The sequence below is a fragment of the Amblyomma maculatum genome, chromosome 9, assembly GCF_055883805.1.
Source record: "Amblyomma maculatum isolate TAMU_Amacu chromosome 9, ASM5588380v1, whole genome shotgun sequence".
Classification (NCBI taxonomy): domain Eukaryota; kingdom Metazoa; phylum Arthropoda; class Arachnida; order Ixodida; family Ixodidae; genus Amblyomma; species Amblyomma maculatum.
In genome coordinates, this window is record NC_139352.1 from 11,440,554 (window position 1) to 11,465,250 (window position 24,697).

Consider the following 24,697-nt stretch of genomic DNA (forward strand, 5'->3'; position numbering starts at 1 on the left):
TCGGGAACGTGGGAAGCCGAGCCAGCACAATCCAGTCGCTGTAAGGTAGATCCAAGGTAGATCCCGTAGGTCGCTGCTGCAAGTTGTGCTTCGCTCAGTAATTCGCGGCCGTTTTGGCCTGGAAGTACCAGCATCATGGTGATTTATTTTAAAAGCACGGGTGAGAGAAGCTCTTTTCTCGTATTACCTTACAATTGGCAGAAAAGGCAGCGGCGACGATTGAGCAGACGTTTATATGAAAGCAGGCTTTCGGGCTGCATTTCAGACAGTTTGATATCACATATTCAGATCGCGTACTTGCGGATGCCTGTATGCTTACGTTGCTGTGTTCCTCTCTGTCAGCACCACAGAATCTATTTTACTGACCTCATGCAAAGTTTGTGGTATATTGCTAGCAATCAATTTTGCACACGCTTGCAGTGGTTTCACCGCCGGCTGTCATCTTCATGGGAGTGGACAAATTCGAAAGTAGGTTTCTTGAATGTTATCTATTTTTCTTGTTTACTTTGTAAAGCGGCAGTCGTATTTCTTCCTTGCATTCGCCTCGTGTTGTGACATCTTGCTTCTTAACACTCTACCTTCAGACGAGGATCTCATAAAGTGGGGATGGCCAGAAGATGTCTGGTTCCACGTGGATAAAGTTTCATCGGCGCACGTGTATCTTCGCTTGCAACCGGTGAGTGAAGTCTTCCTTTGGCTTCGTCATCTCGCTAAAGAGCTAGGATACGGGTTGGAGACGCGTTATATCTCCCTAGAACCAAACTGACTTGACGTATATCCTTAAAAGATGGCACTGTAGTTTCGGGTATGGCGCTTGATTGTGTATGGAGTATGGAGCATGAAAGCGTTTTTGTCTGTGCCCGCTTAAAGATTGTGCTTGGTTGTGTGTGGGGTATGGGGCATGAAAGCGTTTTTGTCTGTGCCCGCTTAAAGATTGTTTCAAGCTAGTTTCATTGCTGTTTAAAGTTATACGTATGGTCATACCGCGGGACAGAGAAGGTCACTGTGTTTCATTTTCAGAGAAACCTATGACTACATCTCAGTTCACATTTGAAATGTAGGGGCTTTGAAAGGGTTTGTAAACGAAACGTGTTCTGCAGCTTTAACATGAATGGTCTGGATAAGGGTTGTGCGGTGCACTAATGTGCAATCTACCAAGCAGTGCGCATAGATCAACACACCTGTCATGAAGCTTCAGGTATACTGGAAAGTCTAGTCTGTTTGCAGCCATTAATGATCTGCAGTGCACTAGACAAAAGACAAAGAAATATACAGGAAAAAGTAACTTGCAACTCTTAAAGCGTAAGATACTTTGAACCATACAGAGGGACTTCTATATTTGAGATGTGGGTCTTAAGATTTCCTCTACAAAAACTGGCTTATTTGAGGGCAAATATCACTTGCAATGTAGTGTACTGTGATCTCGGCTCCTTAAAAAGTGATTTAACACAGATACTTGCCTCAATGTTTTAACATTGACAAAAAATAGCACTTAGCTACGTTCACAGTCGTATCGTAGAAGAGCCCGGCATTGGATCTGACAGGCTGCTGTCTACTCATTGGAATGAATGCCAAACATCAAGCCGAAATATCAGGTCACGAGCCACCTGTCGGATCTGCTGCTTTGTTCACCTCTGTGAAAGCTATGCCTGCGTTAAAAAGCAATTTTTCTTTGATAGTTATTACAGAAAAGATTTTTAAACTATGCGATCACTGAGACAAACTGCTTGTATATGTGTGTGTCACATGGAGAAAAGTTGTTGATGATTGTGCAAAGTTTGATAGTGCAACTGGACTTGCACAGCTGTGCCTCATAAAGAACTGACCGGCAAAATTCACAAGGATTGAGACATCTGCACCCTTTAACCACCACTTTTGTGTTGGTGCAAACGATTGTTGGTATTGCTTTCACAGCTGCCAGTATTGGCACTGAAATTTTGTTCATAAAATGGCCATGCCACAGCATTATATTCAATGTTGTGTATACAACGAGCTTAGTTGAATGCACCAAAAATTGCCCAAGGCTACTTCCATGTTCCACGTGATTTGTTTTTGGCTTCATGTATATATGTGGCATGATTCTGCTATGGTTTTCGGCCACAGGCATGTTCCTTGTGCCAGGTAGTAAATACACCACATGGCTTCCAGATTTTTTTCCGAGCTGGTGCAGTCGACTTCATGTGAGTGAAGGCTAATGATGGGGCACAAATACTGGTTGCATATAAGCACTAATTGGACTTGACAGGTTTTGGGTTGTGTTTGTCGCTATTGCCATGAATCACTTTTCGGTTTTTTACAATCACATGCCTAGCCAGCATAACGTTTACTTGTAAGTTTGTGTCCTGTCATTTCACGCCTTTCATATGGCATCATCAGCTCAGAATAGCTGCAGAATGAGCTGTAAGCGTGGGCTGCGTGCAATGAGACTGATAATGCAAGGCTGCCTATATATGATACAGTTTTCTAAAGCTTTGTGTTTTTTTCTTTCTTTCATCTTGCAGAACCAGACTCTGGACGATGTGCCATCTAGTGTGCTCGAGGACTGTGCACAGCTCGTGAAGGCAAACAGTATTCAAGGTGCTGTGAGCAACGTCCCATCAACTACCCTCGCCGCAAGTGGCTGGGGCAGTTTCTGTTCAGCCTTTTCTGAGGTTCACTTTGCATTCATGTCTCTTGCTAGCTTTGGTAATGTGATCTTTTCCTTTCTTTGTTTTGTCAGTGCTGTTCATAACGCATTGAGTTACCTCTAGATAACAAGCACCATTATTCTTTAGAAGCTTTTCATTTAATAAATGGCATGATTAAGAGTTTGCCTTTATCAAACATTTGGATAAACAGTTTGCAACAGCCACCTTAGTGGCATCTTTTGGCATGTGAAGAAACTTTGCTGCCTTATGTATAGCTTCATTGCATTGCTGCTGTATAAAGCTCATTTTTCTTCCTTGTAAAACTGTCTTATTGCATGGAATTTTTTCACCGCGAGCTGCTGTTTCGAGGCTATGATCTGTGCCTTCTCTAGTGTGACTTCGATGGCTCCAGCAGTGTCTGTAATTCAAAGTAGGCCTCAAAGCCCATTTTGTTTCATGAAATTTTCTTTTTGAGAATTGTGTAGTGGCATCTCAATGCACTTCATGCTTCACATTGATCACACAAAGTGGCCTTGAAGGGCTGCCCATGTCAGTAAGGACAAAACGGGATTTCACAGTGTGTGTTCAGCTGGTTATCTATGTAATAGTACTCTTTTGTGAACCCCTGGTTTTATAGCAAGTCAGTCCATGGCCCAAACCAATTAGCGTGTCAGGGTTAGGTACTTGGAGTGTGTTTATCAGTATGTTGTCCTTGTGGATAAAGCATATTGACTGAAGTTATTTTGCATATCATTTCTGTTGTTCAGGAAACAAAATGAACAACCTTGATGTCGTCTACACCATGTGGGCAAATTTGAAGAAGACGCAGGGAATGGAAGTTGGCCAGGTCGGCTTCCATAAACAGAGAGAGGTCAGGAACATCTTTTAATATTTTATTTTGTTTTCAGTGTACCAGTTCTCATGTTTGGACTCTGAGCCCTTGAGGATAGAACTTCTTTATTATATATATATATATATATATATCTTTTTTTTTCCAATTGCAGATGGTCAAAGACAAAATTTAATTTGGCACTTTCATAGGTTTCTCACAGCCAAGGCATGAGCTGGCTTTGCAAGCTTGCCTTCAGTCCCTACTGTTACTGTCAGTGTGATCCAGGTTCCAGTACTCCTGTAATTTTCTGCAAACATAACTGATCTTAGTCCCTGCCTGAAAATTACTCCTTATGCTAGATGCCTTATGCTTTTCCTACTAAGTCATGTGTTGGGAAACCCTCTACAGTGGCTTTGGCATCTGAATGCCTATCTTTAGGCCGTGGTGCTTGTATTTCGATGAAGGTAAAATGCAAAAGACGCTATTGTGCTGCAGAGATGCATGTTTAAGGTCCCCGGGGTCAGAATTAATCTGGATACCTCTACTATGACGTGTTCTCATATCCCATGTGTTGCTTTAGTATGTTTTCAACTCTGCAGTTAACAACTTACATTTGATTGGAGGCCTTGGATAGAAATTAAGAGACTGGATTGGTTTTTACAGTACAGTGAACGCAGCTGAATATACTCAAAGAGGATAACTTTCAGTCACATTTTGTTGGCATGCATAGATCACTATTGAAGAGACGTGCCTGCAGTATTGAAGGTATGGTTCGGTGTCTCTGCCTTCTTTTTTCCGTTAGGTGCGGACTATCAGGGTGGAGAAGCGCGTCAACGAGATTGTGAACCGGCTCATGAAGACCAAGGAAGAGCGGCAGCCAGACCTGCGAGCCGAGCGGGAGGAGCGAGACCAGAAGGAGCGTGAGGACAAGAAGCAGATCCTTCGCGAACAGAAAGAGCGTGAGAAGCAGGAACAGAAGGAGAAAGAGGAACTGGCTAAGCTCAGGTGAGGGTGATGGGGTGAGGTTACTATTACTGTGGATTCACTGTGGAAAAGATTTACTCTCTAATTATTTGCATTCTTAGCCCCCTTTCATTACATGTGCTCTGCAAAAGTGGTCATCACCGCATTCCGCTCCTCGGTCTCTTATTTTCTCACTGTTTTCTTCAGTCTTACACTGGTCCTTGCTCCTGGTTTGCTACTTTGGTTGCACCAACATGATGGCTGGTATTGCATTGCCTGAAGGGACGCTGAAACACCTTTTTATTAAAAATGAGAAACCCTTTAGAACTGGGATGTATTTTGGAAATGTGCACTTGGTGGACTAGCACAAGTACACCTTGTCCACGCGGATTGGTTGGCGCCCTAAATGCAGAGGCGACAGCTGCATGATGACCGCTGACCTGTCCTTCCTAATGTATGCCCTCTTTGCTGAAACTGCATTTGCGCTCCAAAGATTATACAGTAGAGCCCGTTAAGTTGAACTTCCCATGTCTGGAAAAAAAGTTCTAATTTTCCGAAGTTCAAATTATTGAGTGACGTCGAAAAAACTGGTAATAACCATTACTATAAACTTATTTGGCAAAACATTGGTCAACAATCGCCTGCTTATTAGACGAGAATGGGATGACTGTGATTACTTTCTCGTTCCCATCAGTGCTTTATTGTGTGCAAGCCATTGGGAGCATCAAAGCTGAACTCGAAAATGGCAAGGGCCTCCTAGACATCCTTCACGGTGTTAGGTACGCGATAGCGGTGGTGCTTCCTCACAAGCAGCTTGTATCGTGAATGAGGCTTCACTGCATGACACGCTGAACGGAACTTGACGAGCTCATATTTTTGGCGCAGTGGAAGAACCACATGAAAGCTGCACACACACAGACACTCGCAGAACAGGAGCTAACATCAGAAGATTGACAGGCTGTGATGTTATCGCTGCGCAGCATCTTTGTGTGCTGTCAAGAAATGCGCGATTGACTGCGACGACGATGACTGTGCAAAATGGAGGGATGCACGAACGGCAAACTTATTTTTTTCCTGAATATTTAGGTGCATAAGTGGAGGTGGGTTCATTACGCAAGTAAATTCGTGGTTGTAAGTGTCTGAGGTCACTCAAAACAGACAGCAGGCAGTTGCTGCAGCGGCTGGCAACCACTACCCTCCAGCACTGCTGGCAGCCACTCACGGCGGCAGTTTGGCTTTACCTCTTCCATGTTTTCACCTAGTTTTATCTTTTCTACCCATTCTGGGGGTGCACAGCGCTGCCCTATTGCGGGGCATTTCTTTGGCAATGTGCTGGGTGCCAGGCCACCCGGAAGCGGCAGTGCATGGTTCGAATTATCTATGGTGCAGCTAACTTGCATTCGAATGAATGTTCTTTTTTCTTTATACATGGAGCTTGGCAGAGTTTGAACTCATCCAAAAATTCCAATTATCGAGGTTTGAATTTACGAGCTTTCACTGTAGTGAAAAAGTGAATATTGTTTAACTTGTGCTGTGGACACTCATTACTCACATGGAGCACTCCAAAGCAGAAACAAATGTCCGTTATAAGGTGGGGCAACATTTCCACAAAGTAAAGGAATGAATGTGCAACCACCAGCTGATCATTTTTAACACTTTCTTGCCTACGCCGATTCAGATCGAAAAGTCCACTTACAATAGTAAAGAAAGATTGGAATTTTCCTGCTTTCAAAGTGCTCCTTGACAACTAGAGCCATCTAGTGTGGATAGCAGAGGCTGTTTCATTTTTCCACCCCGCAGTGGGATTTAACCCCTCGCATGTGTTGTTTACAACATGGTGGCGGCACACAGAAACAGCGTGTTTCTTCCGAGCCTCATGCGTCAAAGGACAAGTCTTTTGGGTGATTAGAAGAACAGTGACAGAAGACAACTTTGGTTTGTCAGATTTTAAGCACGGACAGTGAAACAGCATCAAATTAACTTGGAACACCAACAGGCATCCGCCGACAAGTTCTGCTTTGTTTTCTGAATTGTTCCGTCGCTACAGTGATCTGATTTAAAGACATCCTGCTTGTTCTAAAGGTCACTGCTTACCTGCAGGGTGTCAAACATTTTTTAGGAGCCATCACTTGCCAGTGGCCGTGAGGAGGGTCGTGTCTTGCGCTATGAGACGGTCGGGTGTCGACCTCGGCATTTCTTTATCCGCTGGTGCTGTTTCCACTGGGGTCAAAATATTTTTATAATTTTTTTCTTTTTAGTTCCATTTTTTGTTTTCTTTGCCTCAAGGGTAAATATGTTGGATTTGTTAAAAAGATAATATCCTCTATACACAAATTTTTAATCATGCACCGGTCACGGCAAAAAAATATTAGTTGCACCATCCTAAAACTACATTCCCCATAGACAGGACGGAAGGTGTTAAACCACAAAAAAAAGAGGGGCCCAAGTGCGGATTTTCTTGCTTTTGTTAGGAACACTGTTCAGAGCTCCTACAGCCAACACAATGCTATATATGCTTGAGAGGACAGAATAAACTGCATTGTGGTTAATCAACCTTGTGCTTTTTTGTCGAATGCATATGGGAGAAGTACAAAATTTGCAACTCTTTTTTTTTTTTTTTTTCGTAGAATGATCGAAATAGTAATGCCTAGATTATTTCTCCTACAGCATGTGGCAACTGATGTAAAATGCGTGTGTATGAAAGTTGGTAAGTTTCATAGACACTGTAACTCATTCAGTTTGTTCTTTTCAGGAGTTATGATACACTGATGAAAGAGGACAATATGAAGTCAAACAAGGTATGTCGTTTAGTGAAGTTTATTGTGGTTGCCAGTACATCATTTTAGCTGGCAAGCAACTGATATAATCCAATAAGTTGCAGCTTTTTATCACTGAGTGATATGTTGCTTGGCTTTACTTTATTGGAGAACTTTAAGAGCCCACGAAAAGCTATTTGCTAAAACTTAAAAAAAGAAAGAGGGGGGAAAAGCTCCACTGAAGCAATAGTACCCCATCAATCATCTCCGCGATGCAAAAATGTTTAAGCTAGCTTCGTTAGCACCAAGCATATGGTCAATCGAAAATGATGCTCAACTCTGCACACGCCAGTGCACAAGTAAAAGGAAACAAGTTGCGAAGGCACTCCGCCACGCCCCGTCCCGCCCGCATAGCCTTGGAGCGTCCAGTGAGTGGACGCACCTAGGAAGCCCCAGGGATGTCAGTGGGGAGGTTTGCGGGTGGTGTGCGTAGTGTGTGTTGCCCAAATCAGTTGCAAGCAGTCGCGTGGGGCACTTTTTAAAATTTATTTGTAAGTTATAGGCTCCACGGAAAGCGATCAGATAATACTCACAAGACCACCGCTATGAATTTCTCGCATTAGAATATTGCCTCAATTAGCATTTCAGGGGCCCTTAAACAAAAATGGGCAATATCTTTCTGCGCTGGTGTGTTCTATTTTGTTACACAAAAATATGTGTTTGTGTTTTGTTGCATTGTATCAAAGCAAAGTTCAAAATAACTGTAGACTCTTAGCAGTATGTTTGTGTGTTGTTGAATTACAATGCAGCAAAGTTCAAGTTATTTGTAAGCTATAACAGCGAACAGAAAACTAGGCTAGTTTGGGGAAGTCCCGTGAAATTGAACTGTTCTGTGAAACTGGGAATTGTGTGAGATTGTTTCTTTGAATTATTTTTTGGCTCTGTAAGATATGCACCAAGTGGTTGCTTATTTACTTTGGTCCGTCTTGCTTATTTCTTTACAGGAGGATGGCTACGACTCAGATGACTTCATGTGACATCTTCCAGCTCCAGGCTATGTAATAAATGTACAGTGAAAGCTCAGTTCTAATTTTAAGGCTCTGAAAAAAATTATACTAATTATATGAAGTTCGAATAACACGTAACCTCGAAAAACTTTCAAGAACCGTTTGCATTACGGCATATTTATTTGGGGAAACACTGGGCAATGGTCGTCTGCTCTTGGGATGAGAACGGTGTGACAATAACGTCTTTTTTGCAGTTTTGTCAATGTTTTAAGGCATGTGCACTGTTGGGGGCATCAAAGCAGTTCTGCTGCAACAAGATCTCCCTAGTATGCTTCACAGTGTGATGCGGTAGCAGCAATGCTGGGGGTGCCTACCAGTACAAGCGGCTTTGTCGCGTGTGGGGAGGCTTTACCCTACAACTCCCTAGCAGCGCTTGATGAGCACGCAGTTTTTGGCATGATCATGCCATTTTTCCTTCCTCCATGGGTGCAACTGAAGAACCACGTGTATGGGAGCGAGAGAAACATACTGTGCCACGTCCGAAACTGCATGCAGCTGGGTTTGATTGGCTGGCTCAAAAGCTAAAAGCCAAAATTATGAAACTAAGCGGTTACCTATTCTTGGGTACCGTCACGCATGTTAATTCACTGTTGACTGTGCACTAGCAGTTCAGATTTGAGAAAGGCTATTATTACTGTTGCTTAGCAGGCCGATATTGGGCCTGCACCTTCGAAGACCCGTAGCAGCAAGCGTCCAATCTAGCCATATACTTGCATGGGTGTTGTTCCTTGGCCCAAGCTAACAGTTTTGATTATCCAGATTTCTGAATTAACAGCAGTCAAATGAATGAGTGTTTACTGTAGCTGTAACTATAGCTGCAGCAGGAAACTAAAATTGACTACAAGAAGACTTCCCAGCTTGGCTGCACTTCATGCAGCTAGTGATACTCTAAAGCTCTTGCCTTTGACCGCTTGAATATGTTTTGGGTTTGAAGTCTTCTAGACTTGCTCTTCAAGCTTATTTGTATAAGAAAAATATATCTCATTTATGTGACTGAGGTGTCGACATTGCGATCTGTATGCAGGAATCGGAGCACATGTGTTTCAGCAATGTTTGAACGGCAAACATTTCTATATTTCATTACCGTAATTTAATTTGCATGAAATGCTATAAGAATGCTTCGCTACAATGTTTCGTTTTTGGCTACTAAAGAGTGCCCCATGTGCGGCTGAGTATACCGACGGTAGTATTTTATAAATTTTCTGCAACTGAAGCTGCACATGCATAATTTTAAATTACCCACCACTGCCACCAGTTGTTGGAGTGTGATGTGACAGTTTTTGGACACCAGACTAGCCAAACGGCAAAACGTTGTGCTCTAACAAAGCAAGTCAGCCTCTTTATTGAAAATTGTAAGCACCTGTTACGGCAATGTTTTTTTAAAGAAAGGTTGCTAAGTGGCATTGACCTAGCTGGGTGGCTGTTTTTCGGATCTTTGCACATATGAGTTAAAACCGCAAAGTTTCTTACTATTAAGAAACTTCATGGTTTAAACATGCCCCTGTCAGGGCACGTTATTAAAAAATCCGCTACAAATAGGAATTTGCAGTTTTGAAGTTAGTCCCTAAGTTTTCTCAAGTATGTTGAATGCCATGCCGGCCATGCTTTCTGAAAGTGCCTTAAAGTTGACAAAGGTGACCCTAGCTAGGTCTGATTTTCCTCCAGAACTGTGACGTGCTCTCCTCTATGTGATGTCATCAGCACACCGGCGTATGATAGGCAGCATTCATGGCGTTCTTGGCACAGGTGAGGTTTGAGGAGCCGGTGTGGATTTTACTGCAAAACACGGTAAATAATGTGACATTTATCGGTCTCGTACCATGACTGAGACGTTTTAGCCTGTGAAATCAAGACTCGCTTGCGATGCATGTCGGTGGCAGCAATCTGTTTGCTTCAAACCGCGATACAATATCACTGGCATGCACTGCAGTACCTTTGCTGCTGCATCTATCAAGAATCAAATACAAGTGAATGGACCTATCACAGCTTGCCATGAATGCCTCAATCGGTGTTGGTACCACATATCCCTAAAGAGCTTTTTTTTTTTTTTTTGCAGAAATTGTCTCACTCGGGATCACATTACTGTGCTTGAGAACTTAGAAAGTGGCCTGATAGGCTCTGCCTTGAAGAAAGGAAACATTAAAAGAAAAATGCCACATTTGTGTGGCTTTGCATTGTCTGGCTATGATAGGGCACATCCTCTTACTACAAACTTCGTATGCAACGAGCACAATCTGCGTGACCGTCAGTTTATAAATGTGCTCGAATGCATTTGAATATTTGAAACTGCATATGAAACACGAACTACTATGCCTTTTGTTCATGAGGGCAACTTTTTCTCAGTGGAAGCTCTGGAAGTGCTTCGATTATGAGCATGCACCGCTCATATGCTTTCTTACCTTGTATCAAAAGAAAACAAAAAAATCATCCTAGGCAGTGTTTAGTGTGCTATTTTCACTGCAAAATGTTGTTGTGACAATCCAAGCTTCGTGTAATTAATTTGACCTGACTGATAGCGTGCCCTAGTTCTGTTAGGCCTTCGTCCGACTATCTGCACTAGGCATCGTCAATGTCCAGGAGCAAACAAATTATTTGGTCATGACTGACAGAATAAGTGCTTGCTAAATAAGGAGCAAACTACTCCAGAGTCATTTACAATTACAAGTTCTGTTTTGAATATGTAGCATGTCACAGTGGCCCACTGCATCACTTCTTCCATGTCTCATATTGTCATGCCTTGCCTCAGCATGGTGCTTGCTTTTTACTAAGTAATGCCTAGCTCAATAACATACCGTATAAAAATGTGCTTAGCAAATTATACATTAACACATGCCTTCCTGTAGAAAGGGAGATAAAGGAGTATGGAATATTTCAAGAAAGTTAACAATGGCAGACATTTTGTGATATGGATAGAAGCCCATATTAATATTTCTCAAATGATGGAGCGATCTTTGGGGTCTGCTGCACCTCAAGAAAAAATTAAGCCCGCACTATAGGTCTAGACTGGCTAGATGCCATTTTGCAGGGTTTAAAGCATGGAGGTTCAAAACTGACTTTAGTTTCTCAAAGCAAAAGGAACGCAAGAGGACTGCGGAAATAGACAGTGCACACGCAAGAGGGTCTATGGAGTTTGTTGATGCCGGCTTCATTGAAACTTGAGCTCTGGCTGCACTGCTGGACAGTGCTGCAATGCAAAGTTTCCCATGTCTCCAATGAGCGAGTGGCCCTGTGTTGGGAGGAGTCAATTCTATTCTAGCGGTGTGCATACCGGCATCTATATGTAGCTTCTTTTTTCCTCATATTCTCTGCAGGCTATATGCGCTGTCTTATCAATGCACATTTTTTTAAAGGCCAGTTTAGTTTGGCCCAATTGACTTAAAATCCCAGAACTGAGAGAGCCCAGTTCCGAGGCTACACCTGAAAATCTTGGTGAGAGTTATGTTTTATCCACAGTATGCAACATAAGCAGAGCATTTTATCATCTGTTAAATGTAAGGCTAACCCAACCTACCTCTTGCCACTACTACTATATATTGATGCACTTATGAAACTCCCCTTGACTACAGTAATTAGGCCTGCTAGAAATGGAGGCCCACATTATGTGAATTTTTGAATTAGAGGGTATGGATTGGCTACAATAAGTAAATGCATGAAGACACTGAATATGTTGTAAGCTACAAAGCTTTACTGTTGCACTAGTGTACTTGTTTTTCTGTAACTGCATGTCTTGGTGTTGCTGTTTTTTTGTTTTGCTCTACTGTTGAAAGCTAATGTGAGTATATTTAATTCAATAGGGTTAAAGGCCCCGTGCTCCAGATAACGGGAGCAGCCCCTCTCCTTTTAGATGGAAAGGTGAGGTCTGAATCAGCCTTTCAGGACCCGCTACCACAAGGCCACGCAGGCACATGGTGCAGCTTGGTTAAATGAGGCTTTTTATTGCATCAGTGGTGTTGCAGTGCATATTCACAATTCAATTTTCATTGCAAGTTGCAGAGCTGTGCTTTATGGTTTCAATAACTGCATGTCACTTGGTACTATACCCAGATTTTTAACATATTGCACTGCTGATAATTCTACTCTGCAATTTTTCGCACTGACACTTGTTTATGGCATTTTCAACAAAATCATCTTTCTCTCTTATCTCCTTGGGCACCTTGTGCCCATTCGCACTGTTATGCCATTAAGGGGACACTCATCTTATATGAATAAATGAGCAGCTGTGCATGCTGCATGCCTGTCCTACACCCCTGCTGCCACTCACCATGACTGCTCATCATACTGAGCAAAAGGCACTCAGCTTAGCCACGGCATCAGTGTGTGAGTAGCATTATAAACATGACAGGCATCTTACTTCCCTGCACAAAAGTAGTTAACACTTATAATTGATATTAGCATTTAACCCCATCTCAATTGTCGTTGAAGTTTGCGTTGCGACGCGGATAATTATCTGATTGATTGGATCGGAAAAAGTTTATTGTCGGCGCTTAGTGGATGCTGGGCTTGCTGGATGGCTGTCAGTTGATGCTGGCGGCGACGCTCTGGTCACGGCCTCAAGTTGAATTTCCAGGTCGTAGCTGAGCAGCAAAGTTTCCCACGGGCCCAGTTGCGCGAGCCTCTGCAGATGTTTAGGTGGGGGATCTGCAGGGCAGTCGCAGAATATATGATCCACGGTGGCTCTGCCACCGCATTTGCTACACATTTGTTCGGATATATGTGGCTAAGTACTATTAGGTTGGGGAAGGTTTTAGTTTGGAGCTGTCTCCATATTACCTCTTGCTGCTTAGTGAGGTCTTAGCCTTTAGTTGTCTTCTGTGGTCGCACCGGCGTTCGAGTCCTTGCCCACAGATCGGCCAATAGATCAGGGCGATCGCTTCCCGATTTTTTGTTTCTTGCTAATAACTTTGTACTGTTGTGCGCAGTTCATAGGGACATTCACACTTCATAGCTGAATTTGCCAAGTAAACAATTCTTCGTTGACTCATGCAGCACTAATTGACTCTGCAATTAGCTACAGACTACTGCAGTTTTGTTCTCCTAATATCTAATGTAGAAAAGAGCTTAGGTTTGCTTGCAAGACTGCTTGTACAAATGCTGGTACAAATATAGAAAGTTGGCAGTATGCAGTGGTTCTTAACTTCCCAAAATCTGGTTTGCTTGCAAGACTGCTTGTACAAATGCTGGTACAAATATAGAAAGTTGGCAGTATGCAGTGGTTCCTAATTTCCCAAAATCTGATTCTCATGGTGCCTGTGAACAAACCCATTGCATGCTTGCAGACATGCATTACTGAAAGCAAACACGGATAAGTGCAGCTGCAGCATTACACTGGTTCAGTTCATGCCTTTCGGTCTTTTCTGTGCACTGGATACCTCAACCTGCAATTACTATCCAGGTGAGGAGAAAACACGAAGAACTGCAGTTCACGGCCAAGACTTCACAATAGTTTTTAACTGTTAATTAAACAGCCAGCAGCCAAAGGGTGCTTGCATGCTTGGCACAGATTTATACTTTAGGCATGCACGCTTCCCGATTTAGTAGCTCCAGCAGTTCACTTCCCTATCGAATTCTCCAAGTTTCATTTATTGTCTAGATATTTAGGAAAGAAATAGTTCTAAGCATTAACCTTTATCCTATGCAGGACATGAAATTTTCTCACGTCACCTTAAATATATCTTTTTGGCGTGGCGTTCGCGTTGGCGCCTAATTCAACAGTCATTTAAAAAACGCGCATGCTGCAGTTCATTTTTCTCTCTGTGGCGTCGGCAAGCAGAATCGGCAACTTGTGTTGCCCCGCGTGCGCATAAAAGAACGAAATATTTACAGAACAGAACACCGAGAGTGTTTAGGTAGAAAAAGGCAACCTTTCCTCGGGTTTATGGCGGCGCTGCGATCGCATTCTGTTGAGCTTTGCAAGGCCTTCTGATTTCTCTGATGTGTGATGTGCGAGTGTGATAAATGACCGAAAAGGCGACTTTCGAGGATGATGGAGGCCCCGACCCCGCTGCCCCCGTCATGTGGTGTGAAGTGGTCACAGACGGTATACAATAACTTGAAATGCATAACGTGACATAAGATGCATCATGCGTCATGCGATGACAGCGCAATTTCCTGTCCCGCAAGGGCGGAGGAACGGGCTAGTTTATAGTTCATGTTAAAAAAAAAAAAAAAAAAAAAAAAAAAGCGCACACTCTGGGCGTGGACGACCCAGCGCTGTGTCGTCGTGGCTCAGCTACAGAGCTAGTAGCTGAGCCACGATTATATATTTATATATTTTTTTCCTCCAACATGAGCCGCCTGTCGTTGCCACTGGTGCACCCGCACGAAGCGACAATCGTTTTCAGTGATGTTCTAGCTGCCACCTCGGGTTCGGTTCAAAGACTGTACAGCACGGAGGAGAGTTGCAGCAGTCGTGGAGGCTGAGGTGTAGCTGCAGCGCAACGTTACGAGAACAAACAAGCGCGCGCGCGACCTCTTCACCGACGGCAATGATGCTCGTGAGCTCCTCTGCCCAGCAGTGAGCGTTCAGTGAAAAGCGTAGACATACGGTACTCTCCCACCGAAATCTTTGATGGAACCAAGTGGAGGTGAAGTAGGGGTGGCGGAGGAAGAGGGAGATAGTACTGTAGCTAAGATAATTCGCCGGGGTGGCGCAGTGGTTACGGCGCTCGACTACTGTTCCCAAGGACGCGGGATCGAATCCCGGCCTCGGCGGCAGCTTTTCGATGGAGGCGAAAAGCAGGGCGCCCGTGTGCTGTGCGATGTCAGTGCACGTTAAAGAACCACAGGTGGTCGAAATTTCCCGAGTCCTCCACTACGGCGTCTCATAGCCTGAGTTGCTTTGGGACGTTAAACCCCACAAACCAACCAACCAGTTCAGCCCTAATTGGCCTCATGCAGATGTTTGTGAAAAGCTATAACGCCGGCTTGCATTCATTTATTTCTATGAAGACCAATATGAAAAGGCCACGTGATGCGTCTAACTGCAGTGGGCTTGATCAAACACGACAGGCGGACATTTATGGCGGATGTCCTATGCTCACTGAAAATTTTGTAATTTCTAGTTTCTAACGCTGACACTGAGCACCCATTTGTTCTCTTGCCTGGTCCTGGCATACAAAATGAAGTGGGACTTGCTTATGGCTATTCTACAAATCAGGCTCATTCGATGAGTTTATAATAAAACAAACTCATGATAGGTTTTATAATACTTGTAAATGGAAATATGGCTGTACCGTTTAACATTTCCAGCCGAGTTTTCGGCTAGAATGTGCCAGAATTACCCCGGGAAGAACATTATCTATTCTATATAAACTGTGTGCATGTGCACTAAACATTTAGAAATTTATTTGTAACCTTCCGGCGATAACTAAGTGGAAGGGCCAGACTTTCGTGGTATTCATTTTGTTATGCTGGTTCAAAATGTTAATGTTTGTAGTTCATAGGAAAAAACTATTTTTTATATATAAAAAATATGTAGCCACACTATTTGATCTTAACATGAAATTTGTCGCCACAGGGTTCCGTTCTATGTGGCGGCATTTTTCATGTTAAGCTCGGATAGTGCGCCTACTTTTGGCTTTTTGAATTCCTGCTCTTTTTAAAATCTTTCTAATGGCAACATTCATTTTGGGTTTGTTTGGCAGCAGGAGCTTCAATTTCTTTTCTTATCGACTTTGAGGCCACAAGCATCCCCACCGCAGTGGTGCAGTAAGTAGTTAAGATGCCTGACTACTGTGCCGGAGTACCCGAATTTGAACCCTATCACTGGCAGCTGTGTTTGGTAGAGGGGAAACGAGGCATCCGTGTGTTCTGCGATGTCTGTGCACGGTAAAGATCTCCAGGTGGTCAAAAATTACTGCATAGCCCTCCGCTACGGCTTCCCTTTCTCTCTTTCCGCTTTCATTCCCACCTTCCTCCCTTCCCTTACAGCACGGGTAAGGTGTCCAGATGAAAACTGTAACAGATACTGCATCTTTCCTTTCCTGTAAGCCAATTATTATTATTAGGCCGCAAGCAGCTTTGTTAATAAATTGCTGCAGACGTAGTTTGGCTTGTATATTTCTACTAATGAATGCATGCCTGATTGTTCCAGACCAGCTGTCCATGAAGTCGGAATGTTTGCAAAACTTTGACGATCCTGCGCTTCAAACATGTCAGGTAGGCTACCAACAGTTGCTTCACTTGTTGTCTAGTGTCTCATTAGCGCACAAAATATGTGTGAAACCAAGAGGGCATCCTGTTGCATACTTGCAGGAAGCTCGATCTCTGAGCAGCGCCATCAAAGATGCATTCATTGACAGTAACCGCGAGTCAAACAAGAGGTCGATAAAGCTCACAGCAAAACAGAAGAGAGGTATGCCTTTTGAAATTCTCCTCTGCCATTCCACCAAAATAAGTGCTGCACATATGTCATGTTAGAGTTGCAGTGCATTAGAATCGTTGATAACTGATGGAAGCCAGAGGAATCAACACTTTTTACAAATAATTAGTGGGAAGAAATGGATGTGTGTTAATGATTTGTTTTCGTTGTTCTTGGGCAGCACAAATGCCGCACGTACATGTGGCTGGTTATGCATGCATTGCAATTCAGGCTTACTCGGCAATGCCATCATCAGTTGTTTTTGACCTGCCGATGCCGTTTTTCCCTATAATAAACTGGAGGCGGAGGGGTGGAAAGGGGTGGTGGTGTGTGGTGTTTGTGTGCCGGCTTGATTGGACTAAAAATCGACAGCACGTACCTTACAGCCGAGGGTAGGTCCATGGCTAAAGTCACTTCTAACATATGCTCACAGCTACAGATAAATGGAGCCCAGTCTTGGTGATTTTCAAGGACGTTCAAAAAACAATTTTTTCTATTTTAACATCACCACATTCCCACAGTTCTTCAAAGGAAACATTTGTGGGAGGGGGCTCTTATTTGATCTGTGTAGTATTTCTGGCATTTTTTTTTTAATGTAAAAAATGAATGGTGTACAGCTTTTTTCATGTAAGATTTATCACTTGGGAGGGAGGAATTGGTGGGCAACTCTTCCGTGCCTTGCTGCAGGAGAGCCATGTTTGAAAATGTGCGAATAATTGGCACCTGTTAGCCACAGTTGCTTATGTGTCATAAAGCTCCATATAACTAACTGAAATGTATTTCTTCAATGGTTATAATTAGCAGATGAACACCAAAAGTTGCATGAAGGTATTTTTGCACTTTACTGTGGGCTGATTTCAGTGCATCATGTTTGAGCAGCCAGCTAATTCACAGTGAAGCTTCGTGCCGTCAAAATTGAGTGTAGTAAAATGAACTCCGCATAGTTTGAACATATTTACAACACTTTTTTTTGCTTCAAAACCAGTCTTTTACATCTAATTCAAATGACTTTTCAATGCTTTTTACTTCAAAGTTGACCAAATAATTAAAACTTGTGGCCTGCGCTGCCCCCGTTAATTCCAAGATTTGGGGGTCGATGCGGAAATGTCAGATTTTCGCCGCAAACCCCATGAAACGGTGACTCTTAAGAGTAGCTGGGCAATGCCACATAACAAAGTGTTTCTTGCCGTAGTACTCCTTCTTTCTCCCAACACAAAAAACTAGTCCATAGCACACCTCGCGGACCGCCAAAATGTGTGCCTGCAGAGGAGAAGATAGGCTTCACTGCGACACAGCAGGCATGCCAGTTTCTGTCACATGCTCTTGCGCCCATTCTAGCCACCTTGCAACTTCCTCACAGTGTCATCGCATGTTTTGTGCTGACTGCCTTTGCCCAGTCTTCCTACGCGCCTGTGATAAAAGAGTGCACCACGCCAGCCTGCGGCATTTCTTTGTTTTGTGTTGTATGCTGCGGTTAGCGAACGGCACCGACCATCTCCTACTCATGTGCATGCTTCTTTTGTTATGAAAGCGGCAACGGGTACACTGTCGACCTTCTCGGAGCCATATGCCTTATTGTGTACACGGAAGCATGTGTGGTTCACTTTGATCAGGCAGTGTTTTGAGCACATTGGCTTCTCGAGTGAAAGCATAGTTAGTTACGATAATGACCATCCATGTGCACTTGATGAAGAAGGAGCCGACTGTTGTGACCGTATCAACGCACTCTGCACAGAGGATAGCGAGTCCGATGCAACCGGCTTCACCGAGCATTTGAACTTCATAAATGATAAATGATGGAATAATGCTACTCAGACTTGGCGAGTCGCCTCCATGTGCAATGACAGCGATGACTGCAACTACGCCAACGAGCGTCATGTTTACTGCTGCGCCATTTTCAGAAATGTTCCGCGTATGCTGGTCCATGGTCATTGACTTTTCTGCCCTGTAACTGACTAATTCCTCTTTGGGTTTTCTTTTTGCTTTCTTTTTGTGTCATACCTGTGTTTGTTACCAATGCTCAAAATACCCCTTTTGGTAGCATGTTCAGGTGAGACAGATGAGAGCATGTGGCTCACCATCAGCTTATTCTTTGCCTTTAGGAACGCAAAATAACATTTATGATAATGCTTTTAGTTTTATGTCTAAAACAGTTGAGCAGTGTCTGGCCTCTGTCTGCTTTTTATGTTTGAAATGGGCAAAGCACTAACTTTGCCTACTTAAAGTGAGAGAAGGTTATGAAAGCTGGTGCATGCACTGTGCAGGCTTGGCTACCCTGGATGGCAGATGTGGCTCATTGCCTTTACAATACATACCAGGAGGAAGACACCGGTACCAGTGTCCTAAGTGTCACTATGCTACAGACAACACCGCCCACTCCAGGCACCACCAGAGGACACATACCGGAGAGCGCCCCCATCAATGCAGCCATTGTGAGAAGACTTTCAAGTTGAAGACCCACCTCAAAAAACACCTTCGCATTCACACACAAGAGCGCCCCTACCAGTGTCTCCACTGTGGCAAGTGTTTCAAGCAAAGTAATCATCTTGCATACCACCTGCTCATCCACATGGGAGAGGCACCACACCAGTGCAGCCATTGCAACAAAGGCTTCAGGCAAAAGTCTACCCTGGCAGAACACCTTTGCATTCACACGGGCGAGAGGCCGCACCGGTGCCACTTATGTCCCATGGCCTTTACAACAAAGTCAAAAAGAGATCGTCATCTGCGAACTCACAAGGGGTAAACCCTGTCACAATGTTATGCTATGTACAAGTACAGCGCAGTCAGTTTCGTTTTAGAAGCTCGCTGCTTTGTTCTTTCGTTCTGATGCTTCGCTGTGATTCCCAAAATCACACAAGCCGTCAAAAAATCAGTTCCCTACCGCTGACGCGTGACATGGCTGCGAAATGAGATGAAGCCGGATTTTCTGGAGAACGGAGGCCTCAACGCTTTCACATTAATAAAACTATGGTTCTTCGTGATGCATTTTGCCTTCTTTTACTGCTTAGAGTGACATTTAATTTGGAGTTCTCATTCCAGCACTTTGCTAATGGCTGAGTTTGTTGGTTGGCGGGTGTTGTAGTTACTGTGCACACAAAACTTTAGTTTTATGCATTATAGAAGCCTGGAAGCATATTTATGTATTACAGGAATCTGGAAGCACGATGAGAGTGAGAAACTTGTGCACTGTTGAGATAAAGTTTCGTGCTATACTCTGTGTTCAAGTAGACGAACTGAAGAGATCCACTGCAGTGACTCGGTAGCATTGGCATTCCTCTACAGATCCCAAGTTCTCGAATTTGGTACCGTCCGTGGAGGCCATACTCTTATTATACTCTGATGGACACAAAGTACAAAAATGCCTCTGTGCCGAGCAATGTCTGCACATATTAAACAACCTCAGGTGGTCTAAATTAATGTGGAGCCCTCCACTACGACATTCCTCATAGCCTATTTGTCGCTTGTGGACATTAAACTCTGCAATGTGCAATTTTTGCAGTGGGAATGTAAAAGTGAAGTGCAGATATGGAAAGCATTTGTGCATGCGATACAGGAAGCTTCAACATGAGTCCTAACAGCCTGTGGCTTGCTGCATGGTAAAACATGCAAGTGCATTGTGCATGTGTGTTTTCAGAATAGCCCAGAGTCTAGTCTTGTAATTTTTGCAGATATATCTAAGTGTTCTTATGGCACTATGATGATGTTTTCAATCAGTTGTGAATCGCAGCCGCCAGTCTTTGAACCTGAATGCACAAGATACTGCTGCAGCAGCTCTAGAAACAGCTTAATGTCGTAGTTTTACATAGAATATGAAGAAAATGCCCTATCTGTCATTGCAATAAATCACATTTCTTTTTAATTTTTTTTTTTTATATTGCTTACATATGTTACTACGTGTGCAGTTTTCTGAAACTGTCTGCAAAGGTGTACCTTCTGCTTATGGACTAGCATGTAAAGAACAGCTGTTAGTGTCACATTATTCGTTCTAGTATTTTTCAGATTGTCAATTTATGTGCTGATTCTAGTGCAAGACTGAAAAGATTGCCTATTTCACATGCACCCACTCATTTTGTATACCTAGTTCCAACAGCTAGTTCTTGTTGAAAAAAAAAAAAAAATCGATAAAGAGCTTGTCTTTGAAGGCAGATGTTTTTTCATGCCATTGAGTGGTGAGATGCCATTTCATGTAGCTGCTTGGAAGATCCGATGACGGAAGAAATGCAGTCAGCACCTCACGTTTATATTTCATATGTTTGTGTGGCTTGTATGAGCTAGAAAGAGAGGCAGAGCAAGAGAAAATGAGATGTAGTGTAGGCGTGGTGCACTATGGTTTATTTGTGCTTGGAGATCAAGCAGGTTTGTTAGATCCGGCCAAAAAAGTCGTCTGCCAACATCCCACATCATGGTGAACCTTGCCTTGCCAGATGGAAGGAAGGATGCACTAGGTGCGATCCTCCTGTGGGGGTACAGACCTCAACCTGCGACCATCATCAACTCTTCACAGCGCCAACATTGCCAACATTACAGCAGCTTACAAAAAAAAAAAAAGAACACCTCGTTGCCGCAAGGCCGCATATTCGGCTTAAATAAATATAAACGAACACCACCGCCGTGTAAGTTTAGTTTACTGTAACCACCAGTAACCACAACCTCCTTTCTTCATGTAACACAAGCAACACAAAGACTTGCCCAACTTGGTACAACCGGCGGAGCTGGAGCAGTAAATTGACATGGTCAAACAACTATGTGCCCTCGCCATTTTAGGAGTTGCCGAGCGTGGCTGATTGTGCGCGTTTCGTGTGTGTTTTGGGGTTCGTTCAGGCATGGCACGCTCGTTGTTTGACGCGGTGTTCGAAATCGCCGAAGCGTCCACGACTAGGAAACGTGACACTGCGTGTATGACGAGGCGTCGTTTCTTTTTCTAGCAAACTGCCTCGCGCAGAGGGGAGGTGTGCTGCGAGATGTCTCGGCACCGCAACGTTCGGACTATGAATTACGATGACGGTAAATATACCTGCCATCAAGCTGCGAATTTGCGGTGGACTTTGGCGTGTCACTGCACTGTTCAGCGTCGTGCTGATGCACACGGAATTTTGGACCCTTTGGATCTTGTTTCTGTTGATGCGTGTTGAGTGCAACAGGTCCGCCTGTTACTACATACCAGCTTTCAAACGTGACGGTTTCACTTCGATCACTTGCGAATTGTCTTTTAACCAGCGGTTGGTTTTCAATTGTATTGAATACACTACATTACAAATGCGGCCGAAGGCCTCGGCAGTTTTTTCCTCTGGACCTTCTGCGAGACGAAGCTTTGAATGCGTAGTTTCTACAGCATAGCATTGGTGTTCAATGACAGTCGCTATAGCGTTTAGTGATTACGTACTTTTATTTCTTACGACGATCGATTGTGCTTAGTTATTTTTGAAACCGCTCTGTTTGTGTGCCTCGTTGAGGTGCTACACCGTGTAACTTGTTTTTGCTTGCACCGCACTGATAGGTTGCTGTTGCAGAAGTTTAAAACGAATCGCACAACGGCGTTTCTCTAAATAAGGACACCTGCCTAACCACGCACAGTGATCCTTGCTTTCTTGCAGACTACGAAGGATACTATGATGTCTACGGCAAATCGCAAGAGGAGGACTCGTGCATTTCCCCGACAACAGGTGACCGCAATTAAACGCGCTCTCCTGGCTGCATACTTTGTTGAACACGCATCGTTCGATGTTCCAGACTTGCTTTTAGCCAAGTCTCGCTGCACTGTTTAACCAGCACTTATAAATTTTGGTAGCAAACGCCCTAATCTAGTGCCACTGCATTTGGGCCAGTTGCCATTTCCCATACCTTCATACTCAAGGAGGGTATTCTGTTTCTAGGACAGCAAAGTTTGGAGAACACAGCTGTAAGGGGTCACTTTATAACCCCATGTGTCACTTACTGCAATTCAAACAACAAAGCTTTCCTTTCTGCAGCCCCTGTGGTGACTGTCAGCATACTTATTTTAAATGGGCTGAACAAGGAGAGTATATCTGTTCAGGCTGAAATAACGTCTGAGTGGAATTAGAAAAGCAAAGTTGACAGGAGCCTTTGTGGGTCTTTCAGGAAATCACTTGGGTTATGCAGCAGCAAGCTGTGTAAGCTTTTCCGCAGGCAGTTCTGTATGTGTGTTGAGCCTGTTTTGTTGCTTCTTGCGTGCAGAGGAGCAGTTTTTGTACAACAGAGACAAGCTGCACTCCATGTCATCATTCCTGTCCCCTCAAGTCCTCCAAGAAGAGAATGAAGAGGAGGACGATGAAGAGGACGGTGCCCAAAGATCTGGGCCTGTGGAGCCTCAGCTCAGTCCTGTGGATGAAGGTGCGTGCAAATTTGTCTCAGTCATTTCTTCAGTGTTCTTATGTTTGCAGGCTCAGTGGTTTTTAATAAATTGCTGGTTTTTAATAAATAAACTGCATGCAGGTAATATTGCTGCCGAAAAATGAGCCTAGTGTTTGGTCCATATGTAACTTTGCTGTGGTACTAGTCACATGGGTACTTGGTGCCTGCTTCTGCGCCATTGACAAGACTGTAGCATTGGTTCTAAAGGGATTTTCCTTCATGGGAAAAGGCTATTGGAAAATGGCAAATGTCTACTAGAAAGAATCGGCACACTTTTCCTAGAGTAGCTGAACATATGCTTTCTCAGTTCATAAAATATATATATATATATATATATATATATATATATATATATATATATATATATATATATATATATATATATATATATATATATATATATATATATATATATACATATATACACACACACACATACATACATATATACATACATATATATTGCGTAGGGGCATACGGCAAGCGATGGAACACGGCGACACAACAGAAACAGAATGACGTGATGACATGATGATGAAAAATGCTTTAATGGCCAGCGGACCTAGTGCGAGCTCTCCGCCCCGCACCACTGCCCGCTTTGTCGTCTTCGTAACAATCAATATATATATATATATACATATGGTCATATATGGTATAGTCATGTCACTGTTTCTGTGCAATTTTTAAAACTACTTCATAATCAGCACTGTCAATTTAGAGGTTTCTTTTCTTGCTTTTAATGTGTGTTTGGATACCATATTTAATAATGATACCATACTGCCTTTTCCTTCCTTTCCCTTCTTTCTTTTTTTTTTGTAACATGTAATTTTTTTTTTTTTTTTTTTATGGCTGAAAAATCAGAAGGGTCTTTTCAATTGTCAGCAAGAGTTAATCCTTATTTTCGAACAAAGTCAGTTTAATGTGCAGATGGCTGTTGTGGGTCAGTAGCTCAACAGGTTGGAGCGGCAGGCTTGGGTTGTGGAGGTCATGGGTTCAAATCCCATGTGGTGGTGGTTGTTTCCTTCTTGATTTTCTTCTGCTTTGTTTACATGCTAAAGCACGGAAAACGATGTTCTGGGCGTTCATCTCATGTCCAGGGCACTGGTAGCCCGTGCAAAATAAATGTCTGTTCCATACCAAGGGTCGGTCACGGTATCCATAGTGGCCAACTCGTGGCGGTGCAGAGATATTTTTTTTTTTAAATTTTTGCATTTATTACTATTACTTTACACACCGTGACAGTTTCAGGAACCTCTGATGTGACAGGATTGTCCTGTTTGTTAAATGCATTATCTGCCCCAAGGTAACTATCCATGTTTCTCCAGGACCAAACTTATTATTCCAGAGCTAAGTTCATATCTATCAAAATTTTTGTGTTGGCCAAGTTATTATAGCTGCTCTCCACAAGACAAGAAAAAACACAAACAAAAAAGGCTTAGATTGGTCAGAATGGCATAGCCATGGACCTCCAGAATAGAAGTTTGACGTATTGCAGGGTTAGGCTTAGAGCAGCGCAAACCTTTGAAAGAAGTATGGTATGGGGGGGGAGAACTTTGTATGGTTTCTGTTGTGTGACAAGCTGCCCACTGCCATGCAACTCATGCTTGTGCCTGCTCTTGGTGGTAGGATAAGCTGACATTTACTGTACCCATATGTGTAATGTTTTTTCCATATGCTGTGATGCTGTAACCGATGCTACACTATTGAACAAGCAGCGC

General features: G+C 43.3%; 3 protein-coding genes across 12 annotated transcripts in view; all 3 read left to right on the forward strand.

Annotated features, from left to right (window-relative positions):
• The first annotated feature begins 15 nt into the window (after positions 1-15).
• Positions 16-10,399, forward strand: LOC146178304 (coiled-coil domain-containing protein 25). Of its 2 annotated transcripts, XM_084578119.1 has the most exons (9): positions 16-160; positions 421-468; positions 585-676; positions 2,502-2,577; positions 3,395-3,498; positions 4,262-4,464; positions 7,175-7,220; positions 8,183-8,245; positions 10,302-10,399. In XM_084578119.1, exons 1-8 carry the CDS (start codon positions 136-138, stop codon positions 8,213-8,215), a joined length of 627 nt encoding a protein of 208 aa, XP_084434245.1. In that variant the 5' UTR covers positions 16-135; the 3' UTR covers positions 8,216-8,245; positions 10,302-10,399. The 2 variants fall into 2 exon arrangements, with proteins under 2 accessions (XP_084434245.1, XP_084434244.1); XM_084578118.1 differs by lacking the exon at positions 10,302-10,399 and having other exon boundaries at positions 8,183-8,404.
• A 3,619-nt stretch (positions 10,400-14,018) lies between these two features.
• LOC146178305 (uncharacterized) lies at positions 14,019-19,592 on the forward strand. Of its 8 annotated transcripts, none has more exons than XM_084578111.1 (4): positions 14,019-14,282; positions 16,338-16,402; positions 16,499-16,598; positions 18,923-19,592. In XM_084578111.1, the coding sequence occupies exons 1-4, from the start codon at positions 14,201-14,203 to the stop codon at positions 19,348-19,350; spliced, it is 675 nt and encodes a 224-aa protein (XP_084434237.1). In that variant the 5' UTR covers positions 14,019-14,200; the 3' UTR covers positions 19,351-19,592. The 8 variants fall into 8 exon arrangements, with proteins under 8 accessions (XP_084434237.1, XP_084434235.1, XP_084434238.1 ...); XM_084578109.1 differs by having other exon boundaries at positions 14,092-14,282; positions 18,869-19,592; XM_084578112.1 differs by lacking the exon at positions 14,019-14,282 and adding an exon at positions 14,420-14,829 and having other exon boundaries at positions 18,869-19,592.
• Positions 19,593-21,342: 1,750 nt separating this feature from the next.
• Positions 21,343-24,697, forward strand: part of HBS1 (translation elongation factor EF-1alpha (GTPase) HBS1) — a 42,741-nt gene continuing 39,386 nt past the window's right edge. The window contains exons 1-3 of one of the 2 annotated variants that reach the window (XM_084578124.1): positions 21,343-21,611; positions 22,202-22,270; positions 22,803-22,958. In XM_084578124.1, the coding sequence (XP_084434250.1) occupies positions 21,569-21,611; positions 22,202-22,270; positions 22,803-22,958 (268 nt within the window). In that variant the 5' untranslated portion in view covers positions 21,343-21,568. The remainder of the gene's footprint in view (positions 21,612-22,201; positions 22,271-22,802; positions 22,959-24,697) is intronic. The other variant, XM_084578125.1, reaches the window with a different exon arrangement.

Coding starts and splice junctions, on each gene's coding strand:
- LOC146178305 (XM_084578109.1), top strand. CDS start 14,201: ATGACCGAAAAGGCGACTTTCGAGGATGATGGAGGCCCCGACCCCGCT. Junction 14,283..16,337: donor GTGTGAAGTGGTCACAGACG/GTATACAATAAC, acceptor TGATTGTTCCAG/ACCAGCTGTCCATGAAGTCG. Junction 16,403..16,498: donor CTGCGCTTCAAACATGTCAG/GTAGGCTACCAA, acceptor GCATACTTGCAG/GAAGCTCGATCTCTGAGCAG.
- LOC146178304 (XM_084578119.1), top strand. CDS start 136: ATGGTGATTTATTTTAAAAGCACGG. Junction 469..584: donor GGGAGTGGACAAATTCGAAA/GTAGGTTTCTTG, acceptor CTCTACCTTCAG/ACGAGGATCTCATAAAGTGG. Junction 3,499..4,261: donor GCTTCCATAAACAGAGAGAG/GTCAGGAACATC, acceptor TTTTTCCGTTAG/GTGCGGACTATCAGGGTGGA.